This window comes from Hemitrygon akajei, chromosome 5 (genome assembly GCF_048418815.1).
Source record: "Hemitrygon akajei chromosome 5, sHemAka1.3, whole genome shotgun sequence".
Lineage (NCBI taxonomy): Eukaryota > Metazoa > Chordata > Chondrichthyes > Myliobatiformes > Dasyatidae > Hemitrygon > Hemitrygon akajei.
This window is the reverse complement of record NC_133128.1, coordinates 135675725-135696622: the sequence shown is the minus strand read 5'-3', so window position 1 is coordinate 135696622 and position 20898 is coordinate 135675725. Positions and strand designations below refer to the sequence as shown.

Here is a 20898-nt window from a genome sequence, read left to right as displayed (position 1 = left end):
TTGTACAGAAGGAGCTCCACTCCAGTCTATCATCCAAGTGCACTCCAAGGGACTTGTAGGTCCTCACCATATCCACGTCCTCATGATCAATAGTAACAGGGAGCAGTGCAGGCTTAGTCTTCCAAAAGCCCTTCACCATCTCCACTGAGGTTTGGCAGGACTACAACTAGAGGTCATGAGTTAAGGGTGAAAGATGAAAAGTTTAAGGGAAACATGGGGGGGGGGGGGAGCAACTTCTCTCAGAGAGTTGTGAGGGTATGTAATGAGCTGCCAGTGCAAGTGGTGCATGCAAGTTCAATGTCAACACTTAAGGGAAGTTCGGATAGGTACATGGATGATAGGAGTACGGAGGGCCATGGTCCCGGTGCAGGTTGATAGGAGTAGGCATTACAAACAACCTTACAAAGTGAAGGACTCAGCCCATATAACAATACTGCTCTGAAATAATGGCTGAACAATTACATTCCAGAACGTTAACTGCTTAGTCACAATTATATCCAAAGCTAAGATATCCATCACCATTTGAAGGTGGATATAGCTATCTCAGTCAACAGGAACTGAAAATAACTCAAATCCTTTGTGGTTATTAATAAAACAGTAGTTTTTCTTTAATTCCACATTAATTTTCTTCATTTCAAGGAGATTTTGAAAAAAAAAACAATACCAATGGTTCAGTTTACTCTGGAATTAATTTCCTTCCTCCCCAATTTTACCTCCTATTTGAAGCCAAAAATGGAACTCAACAAACAAGGAGGTAATAAACAGGTATCAAATCTTGGTAAGAATCAGTGACTACCATACTTTAAAACAAGTAATTCCTCTGTAACTCAACCCTAAATACAATTTTTCTGTCTTCTAACAAAACGTGAATATTGCCTCTATAACAGCAAGCTACTATTTCAACAAAAAGTAAAAAGAATTTTCTAATGTCCTGTGAAATATCCATAGCTCTTGAAATAAAACCTGAAAAATTAACAATTCTATTATGATTATAATAATTCATTTTGTAAAGAAGGGCTAAATTGCAATGCTTTCAACTAATTAGCAAATTCAAATTGGTTAATCATTTGAAGGCCGCAGTGGATTTCAACAGAATCAAAGCAAATGTTTTTAAACTACAGGCAGTCCCCGAGTTATGAACGTCTAACTTACGGACAACTCGTACTTACAAACGGAGGGAGGAGAATGCCGTCCGACATTTTAAGTCAGATCATGAAACCGTCCACAATTTTAAGTCGTTATACACTGTGTTGAGTGTATAACTTTGTATTTGGCTTAAATATTTCTTAGCAAGGTTCACCCTGATCCCCCTTTTCCAGTCAGCACCACCCCCACTTGTCTCATTTAACCTTGTCTCAGTGTGGGTGAACTTTAGAACTCAGAGCTACCCGCTGCCCGCAGCTGCTGCTGTATATTTTTTATTAAGTGTGATTGTGAACAATAGCCAGATCAGAAATGCTGATCAAGTCAACTAGTTCCTAAAGAGAACTCTGATAGGCCAATCAGACAGTTCACTGCAGCTCAGCGATAGAACATAAAATCCGCAGTTTTCTGGTCCATTGACGGAAAACGATTGCGATTGAAAATAAAGTGGAAATAATAAAGAGGTGAAATGCCATCAGTCATTGGAAAAGCTTTAGGCTATAGTTGGTCAACAATCGGTACAACCTTAAAGGGTACAGGTAGAGGATAAAGTGAGAATAATGAAGCATGTGAAAGGCCCTGCCCCGATGAAAGCTACAATTATTACTAAGCAAGGCAGTGGTTATATTATTGAAATATATACATTTCTTAAGTGTTTTATACGCATAGAAAGGTAAAATATATACTATATACTAAGACAAACGTTTGACTAACTGACGCCAAATAATACCGGATGTACCTGTTCTGACTTATGTAAAAATCCGACAGGAACGGAACTCGTTTGTAATCCGGGGACTGCCTGTATAGTTAAATGATTTGATAAATATACCAAGATTCTGTTGTTGTTGAGTAGCTCAGATTTTAATGAAACAATCGCAGATCACATAATCGGTAACCAATAGAAATGGCACATATAACCATACACACACACACACACACACACAAACAAATGGAATAGTCACAGGACACATTAAAGACAATTACCAACATGTTATTTGAAGTTGCACTGGTGATGTTGCCTAGCTGGGTAATGAAACGTCTGAAAGCTAACAAGCCAGCTCGGCTACTCAACAACAACGTCCTCAACCCAAGCTACAAATCTTTTCCAACATCTTAATTACCAAGATTTTACTGAAGAGCAGAGTGTAATGCATCACTAATAAAACCAACATAATTATTTTACTAATTTCAGTTTTTAAAAAAAAAAAATCACACTGAGACAAAACTATTAATAGGAAATTAGTCTACATTCATGAACATTAAGCTTTCACTAATGACTGAAATTACGGAGGGATCTGCTGGCAAAGTGTGTGAGCACTGTTAACAACACACACAAACTGCTGGTGGAACTCAGCCAGCCAGGCAACATCTATAAGGAGAAGCATAGTTAACTTTAGTTTGAACACATTCCATGTTATGAAATGTGTTTGCTATACTTTACTCAAACTACACAAAGGTTCAATTCACTATTTTAATTCTGAGCTTATTGGCACCTTGAGACTGTGGACTATTTCTCTTAGTGGTTTTTTCTGCTCTGCCTTGTCATACATCTGGACCTTTTTTGCTCCTGAAATGATCCCTATTGTATTTATTGATTCTTAACATTTCTTGGATTGCTTCTGATATAAAATACACTATGCCAAATGGTCATCTCTTAGAACAAATCTTGTTAATTGTATTACGGAAATTACCTTTGTTTCTGAAGACCGGCATCTAGGCTAGCCATCTCCTCCTTCAAGTTGGCTGGTACTTTATACTTTGAATTCCCTCTAGCTATGGAAACAAATGAAACAAACAATGTTTCACCAAAGGAACAAAAAAGTTCATATAATGTTAGCACAGTCTAATAAAAGCCAGTAACAGTACGTTCAACCCTTCCGTTGCTGCTGTGACTAAGGTTATACAATTTACGACACAAATGGAGGTTAGATGTCATCTGTTCTAAAGCTACTAAGTCATGTTACGATAAATTATCTGTACCATTCTTCCATATATCCATAGCCCTGTACCTTGAACATGATTACAATGTCTTCCCTTAAAACTAAATATTTAGTGTCTTAAATACAATTATCATAAAGAAGAATGCTTGGTGTTGACTTGCAAAAGAGAAAGCCATTAATGCTTCAGGTGAATGGCTGTCTTCTATACTCAGGCAACTTAATGGAGAATTAGCATAAACATTTGAGGGTCAAGATAATTACAATGAAGGTGATTAATGTTACATTGCATGTTGTCAAAATATCTTTTCATTTTTGGATTACTTATCAGATGCAACTTTACACTGATTTCCATCTAAAGACTGTATTTTCCATTAACCAAATGATAAACAAACACTACACAGATGATGTTGTTCAATGGAAATCAGATGGATATTAATAATTGTACTATTAAATAGCAAGATATCATAGGGTTTGATAAATACTTTATCTACAATCAAGCTATAAATAAATACTAACTTTATTTGTAAAGTTTATGGTTTATTAATTTTGAGAATACATTTTCACATATGAACATATCCCACTAAAACTAAGCACAAGTTAGCTGAATAAACCACAAGGATGGCAAAATGTATGCGGAAGTAATTAATGCTAGAGTTTTAACAGCTTAGAAACTGCAGTGTAACAGGACAGATCACTGATTATATTTCTTGTTTACATCCAATTTTAGACTGCTAGATTATCTGAAACAACTCGAAGTTTGAAATACAGTGCAAGTAAATCATTCAATTAGGTTTCATCTACAAATTCAATTCTTTAATCCATCAACAAATATGCAGACTTACCAAAGTTGGTTAGCACATTACAACTGCCAGAGGGAGCTGACATATTTCTGAACATTTAAAACCAGCAATGCAACCTTAACCCCACAGAGAACCTGACCATTCAGCCCCATCTTCAGTTGGGTTGATTTAGGTTGGGTGAACAGATGCTAGGAGCTTATAGGTAGCATAAAACTACAAGACCCTTGACAAACCCAAAATAGATCATCGGGACAATAAGCTTGAAAAAGTGCACAGAAAATTTGCAAAGATGTTGCCAGGGCTGGTGGGAAAATTAAGTAGCTTAGGACTTTATTTCTTGGAGTCTAGGAGAATGTGAAGACATCTTATAAAGGTATACAAAATTATGAGGAGTATAGGTACGGTAAATACATGCAGGTTTTTCCCATCAGATTGGGTCAGACTAGAACTAGAGATTTAGGACAAACAGTGAAATATTTAAAAGGAACCAGAGAGGGAAATGTCTTCATTCAGAGGGTGGTCTGAGTGTAGAAGAGGCTGCTGGCAGAAGTGGTGGATGGGGATTTGTTCGCAACCTCTAAGAGAAGCTTCAATATGTATGTGAATGGGATAGGTATGGAGGGCTATGGCCTGGGTGTGGCTGGATGAAACTAAGCAGAAAAACAGGTCATTGAGTTAGAGTCATAGTGAAGTACAGCACAGAAACAGGCACTTCAGCCCATTAGTCCATGCCAAAACTGCCTACTCCCATCGAACTGCACCTGGACCAAAGCCCTCCATACCTCTACCATCCATGGACCTATCCAAACTTCTCTTAAACATTTAAATCGAACTCGCATACACTGGCAATCGCTGGCAGCTCATTCCAAACACTCACGACCTTGTGAGTGAAGTTTCCCCTCATGTTCCCCTTAAACTTCTCACCTTTCACTCTTAACCATGATCTCTGGCTGTAGTTCAGTAGAAAACACCTGCTTGCATTTACCCTATCTATACCCCTCTGTCCTGTGAGGGTGTGCCTGACTCTGTTGCATCGCCTTTTTTCTGCCTAGCCTCGTGGATCAATTGGCTGATCATAGTGATGTATTCAAGGCATCCAGAACAACCCAGGATGCCACCTTTCTGGATGGATATGTTGATATAGTGGTTCTCCATTAAGTAAGAAATCAGCCTTCTCACAAGCACTGAGAAGAATATCTTGCACTCCACACTAAGGAGGGAGATTGTTCTAAACTGGGTGATTGTAGAGGAATCATCTTCCTTGGGAACAAAGCGTCCTTCAGCTATTTTCCAGATTGGTGGAATAGCACATTTGGTCCCAATCTTCCTCATTATCTTCCAAAATCTCTGGAGGAGTTATGGGCATTTCTTACATACCTTGTAGTGTATACCACTCGGTCCTGGGGTAGCACTCCTTTGATGATATCCTGAACCTCCTGCCATGTGGGCTGTGCCACGTTCGCTCAGTTGCTGGGAATCTTGGTTAGGGGACTTTTTGATTGAATTCTAGTTCCTGATTCCTACGGGGATCACTGTGTGATTCCCACAGAAATTCTTCCACCCCTTGCTTTGAGCTGGTTAGGGTGCCAGACTTTTGCTGGCTGAGAAGAGACCTGGTGAACCTGAATGGGTTTTTAACAAACGGTGCTCTTCTCTCTTTCTCCCTTCCTCGCTTTTGCAGCTGCTCCACCCTCCTGAGCTTGCGCAGCTGTTTCTGCAGTTTGCTGGTTAGATTTTTGACACCACCTTTTTTGTCAGATGAACTGTTTTTGAATTGTTTATTCGGGGTCTTTATCTCACTTCTCAGGTGGCGAATCTCCTTTTCCCTCCAGTTTAGTTGAAATGAAAGTTTAAGATCCCCCTTCTCCATTGGGCTGGATCACTCTTTAATAAAGTTGAATACAATGGCTGTGAAGGAATCATTGCCAATGTAGGTTCCAAGATGCAATCCAGGTCATCGAACTGCTTCCAAGATACAATATCTGATGATCTAGGCCATCTGATCCTCACTTTCCTTGATTAGGGTGCCAGAGGGAGCACTCACTTGGACACTTTCTGGCACTGGGGCGGGTCAGGTGTGGAGAGACCTGCAGCTCTGTGGGGTGTTTCCTGGCTGGAGTTCACCATCATCTCATTGAATGTTGAGTCCGTGCATTGCACTTGAATCACATTTGTTCCACAACTGGATCTGCTTTGTTGTATCTTGAGGCCTTTGATGTTTTTACAGACTTTGCCTCTGTCCTGTGGGGGCATGCCTTATTCTGATTGTTGAAAGAAACTTCTGTGGTGATTGATTAATTTAGAAACTGCAGTTGCTTTTCCCATTGGATAGCTGGCTAGTGTCCAGTTTCAAATATCTTTGATATATAAAAAATAGCAGATGGAAGGGTTTGCTCTCTTCTTCCTTTTTTTTTCTTTTTACAATATTTTTATTCAGAAGAAAAAAAACAAGATTTACAGAGTGCAACACATAGATACATCTCCACATAACTTGTGTACATTCATATATTGTAATAAAATTGATCAAAATATTATAGCATAACACATAAAGGTATACCACTCTGTAATCAAAAATTTAAAGATAAGACATACATCATAAAAAAAATTATATAAAAAAAAGTCAACCCCCTACCAACTACCAAAGAAAAAAGCTGATGGATGATAATGGATAAATTAGAAAAGAAAACATATTCGCTTAAGAAGAGAACATAAAAATATACATAAAAGTCTGTGCACTGTTAAACTTTATAAATTGGAAAAGAAATTTAGGAAAGGTCCCCAGATATCATAAAAAGATTGTTTCGAATTTAAGACTGAGCAGCTGATCTTTTGTAAGTTTAATTAAGACATAATATCACGTAGCCATTGAAGATGTGTAGGAGGGGTAGACTCCTTCCATTTAAGCAAGATTGCTCTCCTTGCTAAAAGAGAGGTAAAAACTAAAACCTGTAGGTTAGAAGTATTTAAAGTTATATCTTCATCTGCAATAATACCAAATAAGGCAGTAAGAGGATTTGGGTCAAATTGGACCCTAAAAAGTTGTGAGAAGGTATGGAATACTTCCCACCAAAACTTTTCAATTGTAGGGCAAAACCAAAACATATGAATTAAAGAGGCATCAGCAGAGTTACATTTATTACAAAGTGGAGAAACATTTGGATAAAAACTGGACAGCTTCTGTTTAGAAATGTAAGCTCTATGAACCACTTTAAATTGTAGAAGAGAATGACGAGCACAGAAAGATGATTTATTAACCTGTTTAAGAATTTTATTCCATCTATCATCAGAAATCTGACAATTTAGGTCATCCTCCCAAGTTTTTTTTATTTTATCTAAAAAGTCTTGGCTAGATTCAATAAACAAGTTATAGATACCGGTAATAGAACCATTAACAAAAGGTTTTAAATTTAAAAGATCGTCCAGTAAATTTTTATCAGGACCTATAGGAAAAGTAGTTAATTGGAAACGTAAGAAATCTCTAATTTGAAGGTATCTGTAAAAATGCATTTTTGGGAGTGCAAATTTAGTTGACAATTGGTCAAATGAAGCAAGAGGTCCTGAGATAAACAGGTCCCAAAAACACTTAATACCTAGTTCATCCCAATCCTTAAAGACTTTGTTAGTCATGGAAGGGATAAAAAAATAATTAAGGAGAATGGGAGATGATAATGAAAAATTCGCTGAACCAAAAAATTTCCTAAATTGAGACCAAATCCGTAAAGTTTGCTTAACAATTATGTTATCTGTTATTTTATTTGCTGAAAAAGAAGAATACGATCCAAGGAGAGAGACAATACAGGATTTTTTTTTTTTTTACAGAATTAACTTCTAAGGAGACCCATGATGGGCAATCTTTACGATAAATATAATAAGACCAGAAAGTAATATTCCTTATATTGGCAGCCCAATAGTAAAACCTAAAACTGGGTAGGGCTAATCCACCCATCTCTTTATTTCTTTGTAGGTAAACTTTACTTAAACTAGCTTGCTTATTATTCCAAATATAAGATGTTAAAATTGAATCTAAAGAATCAAAGTAGGTCTTGGGAATAAAAATAGGTAAGGCCTGAAAAAGATATAAAAATTTAGGAAGAATCTTCATTTTAATCGAATTAATTCAGCCAATTAGGGATAAAGAAAGAGGAGACCATTTAGAAAGCATCTTTTTCACATAATTCAATAAGGGGTTTAAGTTTTCTTTAAATAAATTCTTGAAGTTTTTAGTAATTGTTACACCTAGATATGTAAATTGACTTGTAACAACTTGGAACGGAAATTTGGCATTTGATGACATTAGGTCATTTAAAGAAAATAGCTCACTTTTATGTAAGTTCAGCTTATATCCTGAAAAAGAACTAAACTGGGAAATTAAAGAAAGAACCGAAGGTAAAGAAGTTTCAGTGTTAGAGATAAAAAGTAAAATATCATCAGTGTATAATGAAATTTTATGAGACATACCTTCCCTTAGTATACCAGAAATGTCCTTAGATTCTCGAAATGCTATTGCTAAGGGTTCTATAGCTAAAGCAAAAAGTAAAGGACTAAGAGGGCAACCTTGTCTAGTTCCCCGCTGTAATTTAAAGGGCTTAGAAATTTGAGAGTTAGTAATAACCTGAGCGGTAGGAGACAAGTAAATTAATTTAACCCAACGAATAAAATTAGGCCCAAAATTAAACTTTTCTAAGGTCTTAAAAAGATAATTCCACTCAATCCTATCAAAGGCTTTTTCTGCATCTAAGGATAATATACATTTTGGATGGTGAATATATCACATTCAACAACCAACGTATATTAAAATGTGAGTAACGATTTTTAATAAATCCTGTCTGGTCATGTGATATAATAGATGGTAAAATATTTTCAAGTCTTCGAGCTAAGATTTTGGATAAGATTTTTGCATCAACATTTAATAAAGAGATCGGTCTGTATGAAGAACATTCAGCTGGATTTTTATTTTTTTTAAAAGAATAAGAGAAATAAAAGCTTCATAAAAAGATTGAGGGAGTTTATCTGATTTAAAGGACTCTGATAAAACAGAGGATAAATAAGGTGTAAGTAACATAGTGAAAGTTTTATAAAACTCCCCAGGAAAGCCATCAGGTCCTGGGGTCTTACCAGAATGTAAAGCACATATAGCCTCAGTCACTTCTTCATTGGAAATAGGCTGATCTAACTGTGTTAGGCTATCAGCAGACAATGTAAGAATGTTGATATTACTGAAAAAAGCATTCATATAGGTATCAACTAAAGAAGAGTCAGACTGATAAAACTTAAGGTAAAAGTCTTTAAATACATTAATTTCAGAATGGTCGGATATCTTAGTACCATTATCTTTAAAAATTTCTGTGATTTGACAATTAACCGTAAAAGATTTTACGCGATTTTAAGTTAGAATTAGTCTTCAGCCTCCCTTGGCTGACTTCTCTCTTTGGGGGGAGGGAGGGGGGAAATGGGTTCTTCCAGAAAGCTGATTGGAGGTTTTTACTGTTTTATTTATTCACTATCTACATGTCTGTGATTACCTTTTATACATTACTAAAGGATACTTGATGGATTCTTTTATTAATATACTCAGCTTTAATATGAAAGGTCTAAATAACCCTGTTAAATGAAATAAGATTTCTTCTTATATCAGGAAACTTAAAACTTGTATAATCTTTCTCCAAGAAACCTATATTCGTAAAGATGATATTTCACGCTTTTTCAAAGGATGGAAGGGTATACATTTTCACTTACCCTCTCAATCTAGATCGAGAGGCGTCTCTATCCTGTTTGATCAGAATGTATCCTTTGTTCAACATAATGTAATTTCTGATACAAATGGGCGCTTTATCATTGTTTTGGGTAGTCTTGAGAATAAACTAATTGTATTTGCGAATGTATATGCTCCAAATACAGATGACTCCTTGTTCTTTGAATGTCTTTTTTTCTTTTCTGCCTGATCTGAATTGGTCTTCCTCAGTCATGGGTGGAGATTTTAATTTTTGGCTTGACCCTATATTAGATCGCTCTTCAAGTAAAACCCCTGTCACTAATAAATCTGTCCTACTTTTTAAATCTTTTCTATTTCAATGTGGTATTCTCGACGTGTGGCGTTTTTTACACCCCCAAGAAAAGGAATATTCATATTTCTCTCAGGTTCATCATATGTACTCTCGGATTGACTACTTTTTTATAGATAGAAACTTGCTTCCACTGGTACGATCCTGTGATTATAAGGAGATTGCTTTGTCTGATCATGCACCTGTGCCTCTGGCTTTAAGATTACCTGTTTACTCTGTACCACATAGAAGTTGGCGTTTTAACTTATCACTGTTATCTGATAAAAATTTTTTAAAGTTTTTGGAAAACCATATTACTTTTTTCTTTAAAGAAAATTTTAAAGGAGATACTGCTGGTACTATGGTCTGGGATACTTTTAAAGTATATATTCGTGGAGAAATTATCTCTTACTCTATCTATATAAAGAAAAAAGCTGACAAAGAAAGGTCTGACCTAGCAGCGATATTAAAAGATCTTGATCGAAAGTATGCCCTATCTCTAGATCCAATTATATATAATAAGCGTATTGAAATCCAATCCAAGTATAATCTTCTGCTGACTTACCCAATTTAATGACAGCTGTTGAGAGATAAAACTCAATTTTACATTCACGGGGATAGAACAGGTAGTTTATTAGCCAATCATTTAAAATCTTTTTCCTTTGTTTTAGGCAATAATGCATCTGATTATTAGGAAGGTATGTTCTGCGCACACTTTTAACTAAGTTTGTTTGTTGAGTATTCAGCTTTGTAGTGCCTGTAACTTGGGGAGCATATATGTTTGGTCGAATTTTTACTGTTTATAAACAAGTCATTAACATACCTATTCGAAGTCAGTGCATTCCTTGGTCTCACTCGCCAGACCCGTGAACCCGATACAACATTATACCCTCATAAACACCCATCAAATCTCCTCTAAATCTTCTACATTCGAAAGAATATACTTCTAATGTATTTAATCTTTCCTTAGTAACTCATGTCCTCCAGACATGACAACATCCTTGAAAATTTTCTCTGTACTCTTTCAACCTTGTTTACACCATTCTTGCAGGTAGGTGATCGTAACTGCACACAATACTCCAAATCAGGCTTCACCATCATCTTATACATCTTCAAAATACACTGCCTATAAATAGTATTCACCTACTTTAGAAGTTTTCATGTTTTATTGTTTAACAACATTGAAACACAGTGGATTTAATTTGGCTTATCTGGCACTGATCAATAGAAAAAGACTTGTGTCAAAGTGAAAACAGATCTCTACAAAGTGATCTAAAAATATAAAACAAAATAATTGATTGCATACATATTCACACCCCCCCCCCCCGTTAATATGATACACCAAATCATCACTGGTGTAGTCAAATTGGTTTTAGAAGTCACATAATTAATTAAATGGAGAACTGTTTTTGAAGACCAGTCGGGTGTTTCAATTGATTTTTAGTTTAAAAAAATACACCCGTATCTGGAGGGTGCAACTGTTGGTGAGTCAGTATCCTGGCAAAAACAAGACAAAAGAACACTCCAAGCAACTCTGTAAAAAGGTTATTGAAAAGTACATTCAGAAAAACGGATACAAGAAAGTTTCCAAGTCACTGAATATCCCTTGGAATACAGTTCAAGAAATGGAAAGAATATTGCACAGCTGTACATCTGCCTAGGGCAGGCCGTCCTCAAAAATTAAGTAACTGTGCAAGATGGGGACTAGTGAGGGAGGCCAACAGGAGACCTATGACAACTCTGGAGGAGTTACAAGCTTCAGTGGCTGAGTTGGGAGAGACTGCACATACAACTGTTGCCCGGGTGTTTCACCAGTCACAGCTTAATGGGAGAGTGGTAAGGAGAAAGCCACTATTGAAAACAACTCACATGAAATCTTGGCTAGAGTTTGCCAGAAGGTATGTGGAAGACTTTGAAGTCAGTAGGAAGAAAGTTCTATGGTCTGATTAAACCAAAACTGAGCTTTTTAGCCATCAGACTAAACACTATCTTTGGCGTAAGCCAAGCACCACACATCATCCCTACCGTGAAGCCTGGTGGTGGCTGCATCATGCTGTGGGGATGTTTCACTACAGCAGGCCCTGGAAGGCTTGTGAAGGTAGAGGGTAAAATGAATGTAGCAAAATACAGGAAAATCCTGAAGAAAAACCTGATGCAGTTTACAAGAGAACAGCGACTTGGGAAATTTGTTCTTCAGCAAGACAAGGACTGCTCACTCACAATCCCCATTGCAGAGCCTGGGCAATTTTGTAATGAAGAATGGGGAAAAATTGCAGTGTCCAGATGTGCAAAGCTGATAGAGACCTATCCACACAGACTTAAGGCTGTAATTGCAGCCAAAGATGCATCTACTAAATACTGATTTGAAGAGGTTGAACATTAACGTAATCAATTATTTTGTGTTTTATATATGTAATTAATTTAGATCACTTTGCTGAGATCAGTTTTCACTTTGCCATGAAAAGAGTCTTTTTCTATTAATCAGTGTCAGATAAGCCAAATTAACTCCACTGTGATTCAATGTTGTAAAACAATAAAACATGAAACGCTCCAAGAGGGTGAATACTTTTTATAGACACTAACATCTCATCTCCTGCACCCAATACATTGATTTATGTGTCCGAAGCTTTCTTTATGACCCTATCTACTTGTGAGACCACATTCAACAAATTATGTACCTGTACTTCCAGATCCCTTTGTTCCACCACACTCCTCAGTGCTTACTATGTAAGACCTATCCTGATTGGTCCTACCGAAGCGCAAAACCTCACACTTGTTTGCATTAAATTCCATCTGCCATTTTTCAGTCCATTTTACCAGCTGACGCAGATCACTCTGCAAGCCATGATGGTCTTCCTCTTTGCCCACAACACCAACATTGTGGTGTCATCCACAAATTTGCTGATCCAGTTTACTGCATCATCCAGATCATTGATATAGATGACAAACAACAAAGGACCCAACACTGATTCCTGCAGTACACCACTAATCACAGACCTCCAGTCAGAGAGGCAACACTCTACTTCCACTTCCTTGTTTCTCCCACAAAGCCAATGTCTAATCTAATTTGCTACCTTATCTTGAATGCAAAGCAAATGAACCTTCTTGACCAGCCTCCCATACAGGACCCTGTCAATGCCTCACTAAAGTCCATGTATACACACCCACTGCCTTGCCTTCATCCACTTTCCTGATATCTTCCTCAGAAAACTCTGTAAGATTGCTTAGACCCAACCTACCACTTACGAAGCCATGCTGACTATCCTTAATCAGCCCATGTCTTTCCAAATATTTATATTTATACTTGTATATCCAGTTCAGGTGCAAACTGCCCCTTCTACATAGGTCTGATCTTCCTTGGAAGAGAGCCCAATGATCTAAAAATCTTATGCCCTCCCTCCTACACCAACTCCTTAACCACGTGTTAAACTGTATAATCTTCTTAGTTCTGCCTCACTAGCATGTGGCAGGGGTAGCAATCCTGAGATCACAACCCTGGAGGTCCTACCCTTTAATTCAGCACCCAACTCCCTAAACTCCTTATGCAAAACTTCATGACTCAACCTGTCCGTCATTGGTATCTACATGGACCATGACTGCTGGCTGTTCACTCTCCCACTTAAGAATGCTGAGGACTCTTTCTGAGAGATCTGGAGTTCACCCAGTTCCAGCTCCAACTCCTTAACACAGATTGCCAGAAGCTGCAGCTGGATGCACTTCTTGCAGTTGTAGTCGTCAGGGACACTGGAAGTCTCCTTGCCTTCCCACATCCCACAAGAGGAGCATTCCACTTTCTTCTTGGCATCTCTACTGTCCTAAATGAAAAAATGTAAAGAAGGGAAGGGGAAAAAAAAACTTTACCTAGAGCTTTTCTTTTTTGCTTTCTCTGACTGAACCTTCGAAGAGCTAAAGCTTCACCACTCTAACTGTGCCCACTCCAATGATGGCCACTGCGCTTGCCTGTCTTCTTTTAATTTACTCTTGCTAATCAATCCCAAATGCCAACTGGTCAATATTCAGAGCTTAAAAATAAAGGTCGGCTCAGGCTGGAAGGCCAAAGGGCCTATTTCTGTGTTGTAGTGCTCTATGACTCTATGACAGCCAATGATGATACAGCAGTATTTTTATCATCTGAAGAATCACTGGCCAATTGAGATATTCTAAAGTAAAATCACCATAATTGCTCTACAATATACTGTACCTTGTTCTGGTCGCTGCAGTTGAGATTTTCTGTAAAACAACATGTACGCACACTCTTTGCCCTGAAATTGCTTCTCAATGTCTTTCTCACGGATAGGCCGCACTTGGGAATCATCAAAATCGAACCAATGTTCTTCATTGGTGATGGACTGCGTTCTCCTTGCATCAATCCCATGCTCACTGATGGCTGTGGTATTTCCTGTTTGTGCCTTTCTGACTTTATTGGATTTATGGAGCTGTTGCCCTGGGTAACCATGATCAGCCAGTTTTAGCGCAACCCTTGTTCCATTTGCTTTCAGCAGAAACACATCAGGATGTCTCTCCAGAAACTGAAATAAAAGGGGAAAGATTATAATAGAACCCTCCATCAAACACAACAGCACTAGAATATAGCTGTAATGCCTAAAGGAAGTAGACTGGCACTGATTGATATTTACAACTGGTTTAAGTCCAGCCAGGGAATAGCAGTTGTTACATGTTCAAGAAAAGCTCTTTCCAGCTTATGCTTTGTAAATTAATTAGATGCTGCTATTGACCAGTTACCAAACACCAGCAGCCTCCTCATAGTGATTACATAGCAAAACAAACAAATTAAAGGACTCAATGTCATTGTCATGTTCAGAAACAATTACTGAGCGACTGTTGGACATCTGAGCCACAAGTTTGCACCCAGGTAAATACTGGTAAGGTCAAAGACAATATTCAACATTCTCCGGTATTTTGCTGAGTACACACGTGTTCACAGAAATGAGAGCACTAACAGAATCAATGTTGAACTATAGCAGTACATAGATGTATTCTGCCAACAATGCTGCTGTTCTGACAACTGGTGTTGAGCAGCCCAAGAAGAATGGTGCAGCCATTCAGTGCTAAGATGCAGGACTCAGGACTCCATTGTGGCTGGCATAATAAACGCAAGCATTCTCCGGTATTGTCATGGCTGCCCCATATGTTTCTCTCGTCATCTCCTGCTGGATATGATGGATGAGACTATTTTTGACTGCCTATGCTTGGATGCATGGTTCGCTCTAGTAGGGAAACCTCTCTATAGCAAGAAGCTCAATGGCCAGCAACCACATTTGAATGTACTTCATAGAAATCTCCAGGCTATGGAGAGCCTTGCAGCCAAGCAAAGAGAGGGGAAGACAGCAACTTCAATACATTCAACAGGAAGTGAAAAGGAACACACACAAAATGCTGGTGGAACTCAGCAGGCGAGGCAGCATCTATAGGAAGAAGTACAGTCGACGTTTCGGGCCGAGACCCTTCGTCAGGACTAACTGAAAGAAGAGACAGTAAGAGATTTGAAAGTGGGAGACGGAGAGGGAGACCTGAAATGATAGGAAAGGACAGGAGGAGGAGGGATGAAGCTAAGAGCTGGAAAGTTGATTGGCAAAAAGGATACACAGCTGGAGAAGGGAGAGGATCATGGGACGGGAGGCCTGGGGAGAAAGAAAGGGGGAGGGGAGCACCAGAGGGAGATGGAGAGCAGGCAAGGAGTAATTGTGAGAGGGACAGAGAGAGAAAAAAGAGAGAGAGAAAAGAAGAAAATAAAAGGGAAAAAATAATAGATAGATAGATAAATAAATAAGGGATGGGGTAAGAAGGGGAGGGGGGCATTAACGAAAGTTAGAGAAATCAATGTTCATGCCACCAGGTTGGTGGCTACCTAGACGGTATATAAGGTGTTGTTCCTCCAACCTGAGTGTGACTTCATCTTGACAGTGGAGGAGGCCATGGATAGACATACCAGAATGGGAATGGGACGTGGAATTAAAATATGTGGCCACTGGGAGATCCTGCTTACTCTGGCGTAGGTGTTCAGCGAAACAGTCTCCCAGTCCGTGTCGGGTCTCACCAATATATGGAAGGCCGCACCAGGAGCACCGGACGCAGTATATCACACCAGCCGACTCACAGGTGAAGTGCTGCCTAACCTGGAAGGTCTACCTGGGGCTCTGAATGGTGGTAAGGGAGGAAGTGTAAGGGCAGGTGTAGAAACTGTTCCGTTTACAAGGGTAAGTGCCAGGAGGGAGATCGACGGGAAGGGATGGGGGGGGGCGCGAATGGACAAAGGAGTCGCGCAGGGTGCAATCCCTGCGGAAAGCAGAAGTGGGGGGAGGCAAAGATGTGCTTGATGGTGGGATCCCGTTGGAAGTGGCAGAAGTTATGGAGAATTATATGTTGGACCCAGAGGCTGGTGGGGTGGTAGGTGAGGACAAGGGGAACCCTACCCCTAGTGGGGTGGCGGGAGGATGGGGTGAGAGCAGATGTGCGTGAAATAAATAAAAACATACATGATGAAAATAAGGCGGTGGGGGCCAGGCAACTTAAAATCATTGAATAAATTCAAAGCGTGAGAAGTGTCACAAACATAGGTGGGAAGGGATTGAATAAAGGAGGATAAAACAGTGTTGAGATATGCAGAAATGAGTTCGGTGGGGCAGGAGCAAGCTGAGGCAATAGGTCTACCTGGACAGACAGGTTTGTGGATCTTGGGTAGGAGGTAGAAACGGGAAGTGCAGGGTGTGGGAACTATGAGGTTGGTGGCAGTGGGAGGGAGATCCCCAGAGCTGATAAGGTTGATGATGGTGTGGGAGACAGTGGCCTGGTGCTCCTCAGTGGGGTCATGATCAAGGGGTAAATAAGAGGAGGTATCAGTGAGTTGTCGCTGTGCCTCGGCAAGGTAGAGGTCAGTAAACCAGATGACAACAGCAGACTACAAGTGAAAAGGGGAAGTTTAGAATTAGGGGTGGGATTTATGAACACTTGCCCTATTCATCCTAACTTGATCAACGTCAGTACTCACGAGCAGCTTCTGTATATTGCCTTGGCAACCCACTCCGTAAGGAGCCAGGTAGCAATGAGAGCACCATCTAATTACTGTGGGAGCACCAGGATTCTCACATGGTATTGCAGCAATGTAAATTTTTTTGTAAAGAAAATACAAGTGTATATACTTGAGAGCAATTGCAGTCCAGGACCAAGAGCACTATAACAAAACAGCATAATAATATAGCTCATAATTGGAAATGATCATAAATAAATATGCAACTCTCTGGTAAAACAGCTTCACCAGCAATTACAGACCCCCAACAATGAAAAACAGTATTATAGTGCAAACCATTTACTGGGGAAACAACTTGGTGCACACATTCAAATTTTCATTATTCTGGTAATCACACTGCAGTTTCCTACCTTTCTTATAGACCCAAACTGCTTGCGATATTTTTTGTTCCATGCAACACCAACCTTCTCCAGTAATTTCTGGCCCAGTTGGTCAACCAGTATGCCATCGGGTCCTATCTAAGTGAACAGATGGGAGAATGGAGTAAGAAAATGTCGAATTTTATTTCAAGAATGTCATTTATAATCTACAGCAAAATAAACCTAGTTACCCTAGTTAGCAGGGTTCTTAGCAGGTACAGGGTAGGGAACGGCAGTGCATTCAAGCGACTCTTTTCAAGTACAGAGCCAGAAGCTGTAATGACATTTTATCCGCTAAAAATTCCCAGTTGGCTCATATTCAAAGATGTTAGCATACAGTATTTAACACAATATTTGAGAGAATTGCAACAAAACACATCTTCCAGAAGCCAAGATCAAGTTAGCAAACAAAATGTTATGCTTTCCTTGAAAAACACAGTTTCACCTGGCCATATTTTGGATCATTATATTTAAAGGATGAGTAATTTGAAGGTGCAGCAGTGTGCTGCTCCAGTCTGAGATATATGCAAAGATTCCATATCTAATACCATACCTGGACTAGAATAGCTCTCAAAATTTCGAGGGGATCTCCCAGTTCCAACTGGTTGGCTTCCTTGATTGGATCTTTAGTTGAATTGATCACTGTTTTCTCTTCATCCTGAAAAGGCCACTTATTAGTGATGTGTCATACACAACATATTTTAACTCTGCCCTAATTGAACAAACTACATGAAACCCTGCCAAAAGCTTTTTAATTCACGTTGCCAACAACTGTCCTCCCTCAACAATCTTCTTCGACGCCTCCTCAAAAAACAACCAAATTTATAAAACATGACCTCCCACACAAAGAAATATTGAGAAATCCCAATAAATTCATGCTTTTCTAAAGGTAATGAAATTCTACCCCTAAGATATTTTTCCAGCAATTTCATGATTATTGACCTAAGTTACAGGGATTCAGACAAATCTCGTCGGGGTACGGTACTTAACTTACAAGTAAAATTGAAGCTTAATATTTTAAAAGTCATTTGAGCTTCCAATTGCAAATTCATTTTAAAGTCCCATTAAGGGAATATATCTCTGTACTGTCACCACTACAAAGTGGACACAGCACTATTATACAGATCACAATCTGATCAGAGTTGTTACTGTCATATTGTGCATAACTCCAAGATACCATTTGTGATGACAACAATCATACACAAGATTCTGGAGGAACACAGCAGGGTCAGGCAGCATCCATGGAAATGAACAAACAGTCGCTTTGGGATGAGACCCTTCTTCAGGACTGGAAAAGAAGGGGGGAAACACCAGAATAAAAAAGTTGGGGGGGAGGAGGGGAAGAAGGATTCTAGAAGCTGATGAGTGAAGCCAGGTGGGTGGGAAAGATAAAAGGCTGGAGATGAAGGAATCTGATTGGAGAGGAGAGTGGACCTTAGGAGAAAGGGAAGGAGGGGGGACACTCTCCCCTGCTATCAAATTCTCTCATCTCCAGTCCTTTAGCTTTCCCACCCACTTATCACCTTCTAGCTATCCTTCCAACCATCAAACTAGTGCAGATCACAGGCTTCCAATGTTCCAATTGCAAAATTTAACTGGATACCTATGCTTAATAATATGAAGATTACCAGCTGAGACAGGTGTAAGAATACTTTCAATACATCCCTGATCGATGTTGCATTGTGTTTCAATTGCTTCTCGTTGTTCACAGCATCTTCTCAAAGACAATTACAAACAAATAAGAGGAACAGATAACTAGACTGCCTTTCTCCCAAAGCAGTAATGTTCATACGAGAGGGCATAATTCTCAGGTGATTAGAAGGAAGTATGGGGGTGGGAGGTGGGGGGTGGATATCAGAAGTCCACAGTGCGGTGGATGCATGGAATGTGGCGTCAGGAGTGGTGGTGGAGGCAGATACATTAGACATATTTAAGAGACTCTTAGGCGCACAATAAAAGAGAAAAGGAGGGCTATGTGGGAACGTGGGGGGAAGCATTAGAATGATCTTGGAGTCGGTGAAAAGGTTGGCACATTGTGGGCTAAAGGGCCTGTTCTGAACTTCAGGAAGGTGCAGACAAACCATCCCCCTCTGCGAATGCATGGCTCTTTTGTAGAGAGTTAAGTGCACAAAGTTCCTGGGTGTTGACATCACGGATGACCTCACCTGGTCTTTAATATCACCTCCCTGAATGAGGAGGAACAGCAGTGCCTCCACTTCTAAGAAGATTGAGGTAAGCAAGGCTCCCCCACCCCACCCCCAACCATCTTAACAGCGTTTCACAGAAACACCATTAAAAGTGTCCTGACAAGTTGCCTCTCCATCTGGTATGCGTGCAGCTGAGCATCGAACCAGAAGTCCCTACAAAGTACTGTGCAAACAGCTGAGAGGATCATAGAGGTGTCCCTTCCATCCATCGGGGACATTTATCAGGAGCGCTCCATACGCAGGACCCTTAGTATTATTAATGATCCCACCCATCCATCCAACATCCTCTGTCTTTCTACCATCAGGCAGGAGACTCCGATGCATAAAAACCAAGAATGGTCAGGATGGAAAGCAGTTTCTTCCCCTGGTCATTAGGCTTCTGAACTCCCAGTCACATCATATTCGAAGTGTCACTGGTTAAGCTGTCCCGTAGCTTACAATATTAAATAATAATGCACCTTCATTTGTTATTTATGCGTGATTCATCTGTAGATTTTATCTGTACCTTCGTAAATTAACCTGTGTTATGTGCTTTACACCCCGGTTTGGAGGAACATTGTCTCATTTCTATGTACATGTTATATACATATATATATAGTTGAATGACAATAAACTTTACTTCTGTTCTATGTTGCAAATGAAGCTGCGGTCATGCACAACATTTAGACAGGACAGAATTGGAGCATTCTGAAACTTTTCTCAGTGAAAGGCGATGCAGATATAGGTATGTGTTTTGTAGCTGTTGATGTACAGTTCGGAGATAACAGACCTGATTAAATAAAATCTCTACTTGCAGAGAAATGTTATCATTATCAATAAGGCTAATGCCATCTGGCCCCTTTAAAACATACGTAGTTCCAACTCAGGTTTAAAGTTAAAATTGAAATTGCTCCAAACACAGCCAAACCAAACCCAACTCAAGGGACATTTTTTCTTTCTTATAAATAACTGGACCTGCACTCAGTGAGTACAGTCAGTTCTTCTTGGGCCAGGCTCTAGAGATTTCAGTGAGCTTCACTGCGAACATCACCTGCAAGAGCCCTGACTCCACATCACTCCCACTGTCTCATTCAAGGACACTTCCTAGTCTCAGCTCATGTGTAACATTGTCTAGTTAAATGACAGCATGCTTTTAGATTTTAAAAGTTGTCATGGTCCTGCCACAGGTCACTAAATTACAATGGGAAGCTAGGGTCTACTTTGAAGCCTTTCTGACTGAAGAGTCATAGAGCTACACAGTATGGATAGAGGCCCTTCGTCCCCATGAGCCCATGCTGACCATGGTGTCCCCCGACTAGTCCAGATTTCCTGCATTCAGCCCATGTCCCATGTATTCAAGTGCTTCTTAAACAACACTATT

General features: G+C 39.4%; 1 protein-coding gene across 6 annotated transcripts in view; it reads right to left on the bottom strand.

Moving 5' to 3' along the window:
- Positions 1 to 20898, bottom strand: part of usp40 (ubiquitin specific peptidase 40) — a 132752-nt gene that overhangs the window by 69692 nt on the left and 42162 nt on the right. For all 6 annotated transcript variants that reach the window (XM_073046574.1, XM_073046571.1, XM_073046570.1 and 3 more), the window contains 4 exons: positions 17885 to 17989; positions 17323 to 17430; positions 14126 to 14453; positions 2835 to 2916 (listed from right to left, as the gene is read on the bottom strand). In XM_073046574.1, coding sequence (XP_072902675.1) covers positions 2835 to 2916; positions 14126 to 14453; positions 17323 to 17430; positions 17885 to 17989 — 623 coding nt within the window. The remainder of the gene's footprint in view (positions 1 to 2834; positions 2917 to 14125; positions 14454 to 17322; positions 17431 to 17884; positions 17990 to 20898) is intronic.